This window comes from Limulus polyphemus, unplaced genomic scaffold (genome assembly GCF_000517525.1).
Source record: "Limulus polyphemus unplaced genomic scaffold, Limulus_polyphemus-2.1.2 Scaffold2513, whole genome shotgun sequence".
Classification (NCBI taxonomy): Eukaryota; Metazoa; Arthropoda; class Merostomata; order Xiphosura; family Limulidae; genus Limulus; species Limulus polyphemus.
This window is the reverse complement of record NW_013668123.1, coordinates 116,973-125,828: the sequence shown is the minus strand read 5'-3', so window position 1 is coordinate 125,828 and position 8,856 is coordinate 116,973. Positions and strand designations below refer to the sequence as shown.

General features: G+C 33.6%; 1 protein-coding gene across 1 annotated transcript in view; it reads left to right on the top strand.

The window, feature by feature from the left end:
- Nucleotides 1-6,951, top strand: part of LOC106467169 (RIMS-binding protein 2-like) — a 63,030-nt gene extending 56,079 nt beyond the window's left edge. The window contains exons 25-28 of the mRNA XM_013927489.2: nucleotides 710-804; nucleotides 1,258-1,465; nucleotides 1,784-1,875; nucleotides 5,202-6,951. Of these exons, the coding sequence (XP_013782943.1) occupies nucleotides 710-804; nucleotides 1,258-1,465; nucleotides 1,784-1,875; nucleotides 5,202-5,579 (773 nt within the window). The 3' untranslated portion in view covers nucleotides 5,580-6,951. The remainder of the gene's footprint in view (nucleotides 1-709; nucleotides 805-1,257; nucleotides 1,466-1,783; nucleotides 1,876-5,201) is intronic.
- The last annotated feature ends 1,905 nt before the right edge of the window (nucleotides 6,952-8,856 follow it).

The window sequence follows — 8,856 nt, the reverse complement described above, 5'->3', positions numbered from 1 at the left end:
TCTACCAGGTAGATAAGATACCACGTCCTCTACCAGGTAGATAAGATACCACGTCCTCTACCAGGTAGATAAGATACCACGTCCTCTACCAGGTAAATAAGATACCACGTCCTCTACCAGGTAGATAAGATCATTGTTTTCCCAAACATTCTTAAAATTAAGTAAATATTTCACTTAACATATTCCTTTTTTTTTTATATTTATTCACTTTTTGTTTCGTTTTTCTGTTCAGCCATAAATAAATAATCTGTCAATTCACAAGGATTGATATGTACATGGATAAATAACCAATATCAATTATAGAATTTAAATACATGTTAAATTTTTAAATGTTCATTTAAGTACCAGAACCTTCTTAACCATTAAAACTTGTATACTTGAGAATAATCGCACCAGGGATCGAAACATCGTACCTGTTGTAGAAACATATCTTTCTTACTGTAAAAAGTGATATAATAACCTGTTCTTTCATTCAACAAAGTCTTGCATATTTGTACATGTGGATATATTAGTTTTCATCAAAGATTTATCTCACTTACAGAAATTCTTGGTAATTGACTCAGAAAGTGTATTGAATTATGTTCCATTAGTATTGATTCATAAATAATTTCCCTCTTCATTTATTTTTAACAGTTTTTATAATTGTAAAGGCTTTTGAATCATGTTGATAACATGCTTCATTTCAGTGTACCTTTTTTTCTTTTATCAGATGACATAGATTCTGGAAGTAGCATGCCTTTACGCAAGATGGTTGCACTTTATGATTACGATCCTCAAGAACTATCCCCTAACGTAGACGCAGAGGTTTGTTCTTCAAACCTGATATTCATTTCTCTAATGTCGATGTCAGTTTGAGTTGTAATGGTACAGTGAGCAACATAAAGATTAAAAAAATATATATTATTGGTTGAATTAAGCAAGCTCAAGAACTATCCCCTAATGTAGACGCAGAGGTTTGTTCTTCAGACCTGATATTCATTTCTCTAGTGTCGATGTCAGTTTGAGTTGTAATGGTACAGTGAGCAACATAAAGATTAAAAAAATATATATTATTGGTTGAATTAAGCAAGCTCGGCATGAGATGAATAAATTAATATTTCTTTAGATATTTTCTGATCAGTACGTAAACTAGAAAATTAAAATGGTGGCCAATATTTAACTTTTTTTTTCTCTCTAAATCAAAAATGTTTTGGTAATAATTTGTTTGATATTTACATTGCTGTAATAATTTGTACCTTTTAAATTTTTTGTCTCCAGATGGAGCTATCATTTAATACTGGAGATGTTATCTATGTATATGGTGATATGGATGAAGATGGGTTCTTTATGGGTGAGATCAACGGTGTTCGCGGACTTGTGCCTTCCAACTTCTTAACTGAAGCCCCTCCAGACTACAGAGACAATCAACCTGTTCCCAGAGAACGTCTTGGTCCCCCTGTTGTAGGGAATGTGAGTCGACCCAAAGGTCAGGGGTGAACCGTTTAGGACTACTTGTTTTTAAAAAGTAGATTCTTCTTAATTATTTAAATTGAAACTCATTTTAACATCTTGTAAGTAAAAACCGAATGCCTGAAGCACTTTTGTATTTTGTTTGAGAACTTGTTAATTGCACGGACAAAACTAAAATAAACAGTTGCATGTTTTGTTTTTTTTCGTAGTTCTCGTAACAACACATGGTATGTTTGATTAATTTGTTGTAGTTTCTTTTTTTTCATAGTATGACTTTATGAAACAGAGCACCTTTTTGTAGTAGTTGTAATTTTTCCCTGCTTGCTAACCCCAGTAGCCGAAGAGCCTGATCCATCCCGTCCTGGCAACCATCCTGAGAAACCTGGAGCTTGGCTTGCTTCATGCTCCATCCTCCCCACCTCCACGGTAACAGCATCTCATTTGTTTTTACTCTAGTACTTGTCTGCTGGTGCTGCCTCCTGATGGATAACCTTCAGGGGCCAGACAATCAGCATGCATCTCTGATAGCAAAAAGCTAACCAATCAGCATCTATTTGTTTAACAGTAATAGTAAGTTAGCCATTGAGGTATATATACTTAAAACGTCTTTGGCTATCTAAATGTCTTGTAGTGAATTGTCAGTATAGATACGATATTGAAATATTTGAAATGTCATGTTATTTACTTGTTTGGTTATAGAGCTATTCTGTGAATTTATGTCATGTTAACCATAATGTTTGGAGGATTTTTATTAGGGGTAAGAAATTTGACTTGGTGGTGCACGTGTGAAATCAAAATACGCTTTAGTATTTTTTGGTTATTTTCAGGGATTAAAAATACACATATACATAGAGATATATACAGTATTGGAAATATACAAGAGCTACACATGCAAGAGTTACAGACAATGAGTAATTGTAACTAAATGGTCAGTTTATTATTTGTTCAATACATTACTGTAGAAGCAACAAAATGAAAGCAGATAAATTGCACAGTGCTACAGTATTTTGTATTTTCTTTAAATAAAACAGTACATCTTGCTTTTAAGTAAGTTTATCAATGTATGATTGTGAAATGTTGTTCCAAATGTTCCGCATCACTCCCCACAATTCAGCCAAACTGTTTGTTTGTGTTTGAACTTCTCACTTTCCATATAAACCATTAATAATAGTCATACTGGGACACTGAGCAGGCTGAGGAATGATTGCAAGTATTCCATTGAACTCCTTCTTTTTTTTACCTCCAGGTATCATTGCACCACATTTGCTGCATGCTTGAGATCACTGTCTTGCTGGAAGATAAATCCCTGCCAAACAGACCTTGTTCTTGAAGAAATTAATTTTGATTTTAAATTTTTTTTTTGTCCTTTGGGATTACAGAATTTTTGTCCTGAGAGCCATAGTGCATTTACCATAATACTGCTAAGAATAATTTAACAGCCTCTACTTTTGTACCAGTGTTATACTGGTACGGCACTTTCTGATTTGTTGGATGACAGGCAGTCACAATGTAAACTATCAACACATGAATGTACTGTGGAGTTTAGTATTCATTGCCAGCATACGATGTGAATTTTTTTTTTCAAGATTTCTCTCTTGTTATTTGTATTCTTGATATAAAAAGCTTAGGTACTCACAGAACTAGGTCATTCAATTAGAATATCACTTGCACTTTGTCATGGGAATATCCCTATGATGTATAGGATGCTGTATAGAAATACAGTGATCTTTTCTAATGGCAAGTCAGGTGATGCCTCAAGGAGACATCTCTTATTTTGAAGTGAGAGTGACCATCAGTTATGTGGATAGCACCTGCACCCTGTGAACAATGGCATTGTTGTTTTTAGTGTATAATGTCATGTTTTCCCAGTCTCCAGCCTGGTTTTAGTATGATTAGATTTTGCTACAGATTGATTTTATGATGTTTGAGCTTTCCAGTAATGGTGCTGAAACAATACACTTGTTTTGCCTTTTGGTTGTTTTTGAGGGTTTAAAATAAAAATTATTTCATTGTGTTCAACTTGTGTCCAATCTTCTTTTTCTTCAAGGCTGGAAAAGTCATATTTGGATCCATAAATGGTAAAACTCCTTTTATTATGCAGCTCCTACTTGGATTATTCCGAGGGAAATCAGTGAACCTGAAAATACCACAGAGCAAACCCATGATATTTGCATTTTATACCAATTTTATTTACTGATAACAATAAATAATTATTCTGTTAATTACTTTTTGGAATGGATTAAAACAAAAACCAATCATTAAGAAAACATATTCCAGGAAATCAATCTGTATTCCCCATTAAAAGGTAGTTGTGTTAAATTTTAAACGTTTTTTACTACAAGATTTGATATTTATTGGTGACTGCTTTCTTATCATCTTCTGCAGGAAATGAAGAGCAATGTGATACCATGAATCTGTAGAAATAATAATATATTTATTGAATATGTTTATTCTGTAGATATTATATATATATATATATATATAATAAAATGTTTATTTCTTTCACACTCTTGATAAATTTGGTGATACATTGGCTAGTGTTAATGTTTTATTTTTAGTATCTAATTAAGATACAAATACTAGTTTACAATGTATGATAAATGAAATGACTATTGCTAGCTTTTAATTGGGAATCATGATATCCTACCTAATTATGAGGGTCGACAGCTATGGTTCTTCGTTGTTTTCTGTTCCTCACAGCCTGCACCAACTTTCCTAATTCAAGCTTCTTATCTTCATTTTGTAATGTCATGGAGTCAAGTGAGTCTCTGCCTGCCTTTCATGCAGCAGGTATCTTTTTCACTTTCCAACACTTCGTCATTAGTTTTTCTTCCTATACAGCTAATCTTCGTGATTCATCTATAACACCAGCTGCCATTTTGTCTCAGCAGACAGGGGTTCATATTTCCACCCTGTACAAGATTGACTACAAGTAACATTTTTAGTTTGTCCTGAGCAGTTCTTTGAGATTGAAGAATGCTGTTTTTGTCATTCCTACCCTCTGTTTTATATCTTTTCCACACTTGCTATCACTACTGATATTCATCCTCTAAGTAAATAGTCCCTCTGTGGGACAGCAGTAAGTTTACATACTTACAACACTAAAATCAGGGGCTCAGTTCTCCACAGTGGACACAGCAGATAGCCTAATGTGGCTTTGCTCTAAAACAAACAAGTAAATCTCTTTGACTTCTACTTGTGATACATATCCTGGGTGCTTCCACAGGTTATGGAATTAACATTCTTAATATGTTATGATTGGTACGCCACCTGTAGGCATCATTGCCAAAGTTTAAAATAAATAAAAATTTAACAATAAAGTGTAATTTCCCAAACGTTTTTTTACACTGATATAAAATGAAACTTGGAATAAAATAAATATAGAATACTTCCTTAATTTTCTAAAATATGAAATGTCCCAGATTTCTTCTGAAATTCCAGCTTTAGTTTTTATTCTTGAAACATCAAATGTTGACCAATCATACCTTCTGTTTTTGGTTGTAAATGGTAGAAAAACTAATGAATTATAATGGCTAGAAGCTTAATTTTGTAAACATTGTATGTATTAGATCTGACAAAATAGAACTGCTTTTCTAAAGAGGATTAAGTTGTTTTATTGATATCGCTTTTCAAAACTATTAAAAAATAAAACTTTCAGGCAAACAACTGATCTGCTGCAGTACCTTTAGACAAAAGTAACTTTTTTGAATTGGTTTATCTTGGAATTGAAACTTAACCTTGATGTTTTACAGAAACTCGAGAACCACCATCCCAGTATCCCAGAGGCACAACCCACCCGGCCACAGGCACTGAAAAGGACCATATTCCTCCACAAGATAGAGGGAGATACATCTCGGATCGCGGAGCCTATGATCGAGGCCCGGAACGGCCTTCCCATCCTGCCGACAGAGGTCACTACTCATCAGGGAGGGGATCACAACGCTGGTAACAAACGACCAACAACACTTGCATTAAAGCCAGAATCAAGATCTCTTAAACAGAGCAAGAATTTTGAAACAGATGGCAAGATGAGAAGAAACAGAAAAAAAGGTATTATCTCTCCAAAATATGAAAGAAAAAGCCTTTTCTCGTCAATGAAAAATCTTCTTAAACCTTTATGGAGAACATGAATGTCTACCCATGTTCCTTTCACCACTTCCTCTAGAATTAAAGCTACCTGGAAGGTTTACTAAGTCATTTCCGGCTAGCCTTTCGAACATACTTTCAAAATTAAGAACGAAGTAATTAGTTCTAGTCATTGTAAAGAAGATTCGAAGAAAATGTCTTTGATTTTGTTAAATTTTGTTGAACTTTCTGGATTATTTCATTATAAATGTTAATTATTATCATTAGGTCTGCAGGAAGATAATTTTAATTGAAGGATTAACTCATAACTGAAAGTTCAAAGAAGTGTTTCTTATTGAGTTTGTGTGTATGTGCCTTTAAACTCCTGTCGAGTTTTCTCAGCAATTTTGTACATATTTCAGTTGACCAGTTTTCATTCTTCACCTATTAAAAAGCATCTTATCCTTGCGTCACATACTGTATTAAGTGCTGGTTTCTGTGCATTTCGCTGCACACGGTGATTTTTATTGTTGTAATTGTCGTGTATTTGTAATATTAACAAACAAGGAAAATAGTTCTGAAGATTTTCGTGACAGAATCTCTAGTTCATAAGCAAGTTACTGTTCCCACATGCTCTGAGTATGTGTGTCTGTCTGTTCTTTGTCCAAGTTATTTGAAGAAATACTTTTCTTTATAACTGATATGTAATAGTGAAGTGTGCATGAAAAAAAAATTATTCTATTAGCTTTTTTTTTTCCTTTCCTACTACATCTGCTGTTTGCTCAGTCATGTGTGTATATATATATATTAAAACAAAACATCAGAAAGGGTAATAGAAACATTTTTCCACCAGGAAAGATGAGTTTCATGTTCTTACATTTCATTATTTCTCTAGTTATAACAGCTGATAGAAAATTTAAGATGCTATCGCTTAAAATGTAAATTCAATTCCAACAAATATGGTTGATTTAAGAAAACCAACAAGTTTAAAGTTGTAAATGTATCTAAAATATTTTAGTTTGTGTAACAACAACAACAAAAAAGATTTAATTCTTTTTCACTGCCACATTTCTAGATAAACAACTTTCCTCGTGCCATGTTTGTCACATCAACGTGAAACTGTTGCGATAGTTGCATGAAATATTTCACAAAGGAAAATGCTCTCTGACTATAAAAAATGATAATAATTAAAATAACTGTTCATGTATTTATTTCCCTCATTTCCAAATTAATAAGCACACATTTATGATTTTTTTAAATAATTATAAAATTATTAAATATATATATATATATATATATATTCCTCAGAATGTTTACTTAATATTACACATTTCAGGAATATAACGAAAGTTGTAATGTGTATCGTATGTACATACATATACACACACATACGTACACCTGTAATGTGTATAGTATATACATACATACATATACACACACATACGTACACCTGTAATGTGTATCGTATATACATACATATACACACACGTACACCTGTAATGTGTATCGTATATACATACATATACACACACGTACACCTGTAATGTGTATCATATATACATACATATACACACACGTACACCTGTAATGTGTATCGTATGTACATACACACACATACGTACGCCTGTAATGTGTATCGTATGTACATACACACACATACGTACACCTGTAATGTGTATCGTATGTACATACATACACATACATACGCCTGTAATGTGTATCGTATATACATACATATACACACACATACATACGCCTGTAGCGTGTATCGTATATACATACATATACACACACATACGTACGCCTGTAGCGTGTATCGTATATACATACATATACACACACACATACGTACACCTGTAGCGTGTATCGTACATACATACATATACACACACATACGTACACCTGTAGCGTGTATCGTATATACATACATATACACACACATACGTACACCTGTAATGTGTATCGTATGTACATACATACGCCTGTAATGTGTATCGTATATACATACACACACATACATACACCTGTAGTGTGTATCGTAGGTACATACATACACACACACACGTACACCTGTAGCGTGTATCGTATGTACATACATATACACACACATACGTACACCTGTAGCGTGTATCGTATATACATACGTACACCTGTAGCAGTGAGAGATTATGATATAAGGAGCTTTGAATAAATTAATTAACACCGGATACAAACATTTTGGCCATTTGAAATCATACTGTTATTTTACATTCTACTGTCAGTCTTAGTATTTACTTGCTAAAAAAAATGTATAATATGGTTTAAATTAATTTTAACTGGCTGATAAAATAAAGAAACGTGGCCTGGTGGTTGGGGTGCTCAACTTGAGTTTGAATCCCTATCTCTAAATCGTGCTCATCCTGTATGGTTGCCATCTGGGCCGGCCACCCGCGTGTAAAAGTTCTGGGCTTAAAAAACACCACCTGACACCCCAAACTAGTTCGGATTAAGGTCATTACAGAAAAGAAAAAAAGATAAATAAAACATTATTATCTCCTACTTAACACAGTGAGACGCAAGTACCTAATTACCACAACTCTGCTAACCCATAGAATATCACATTTATTTCATCAGAAAACCCCCCCAGTGGTAAAATGGCTTTTTTTGTTAATTTCCTCTGCTTGTACATGTATCAAACTGACTGTACTACAAGCCACTATGTTTCATTCTTGAAAAATTTAAAATATAGTAATGTACAGTTTTTTAACTAAATAATTTAAACAAATACTTGAACTTTCAATGTATTCTTGAAATGTAAGAACCCTACTTTCTTAACTGTGTTAGTAGGAGTGGTCTTATACAAAAAAGTTATCACCCACAATTTATCTACACAGAAAGGGGCCCACAAAGAAGCATGACCTCACTTGCAACCCCTCAGTTTAGCTAAGGGCCATATGCTACAAAATAATTTATGTATGTGTGTTAATATGACCTGACTATAGATATTTCTCAGAGACTGCCACTAAGGTCCTCTCCCCCTGAGCTTGAAGGGTAAGGTGGAAACCTCCCTAAATGACATACCCGGAGAATTAAGTCATACTCAAAGATTCTTATCAGTTTTGTTTGTTTGTTGTTGGTTTTTCAGGCAAAAACTGTGTTTTTTCAGGTTGATAGTTAAACTGTTGTTTAATTACAAAACAATTGTTTGTTTTGGAAATGTACTGAACATTTTTCAGGAGTATTTCAAGATTAATGCAACCTTTATTTATGGATGAATCCTCTTTAGACATTCTCCATATAGATTTTACTTTGCAAGTTGCGTATGTTCGTGTCACGAGGACTGCACACTGTATTAGAAAACAT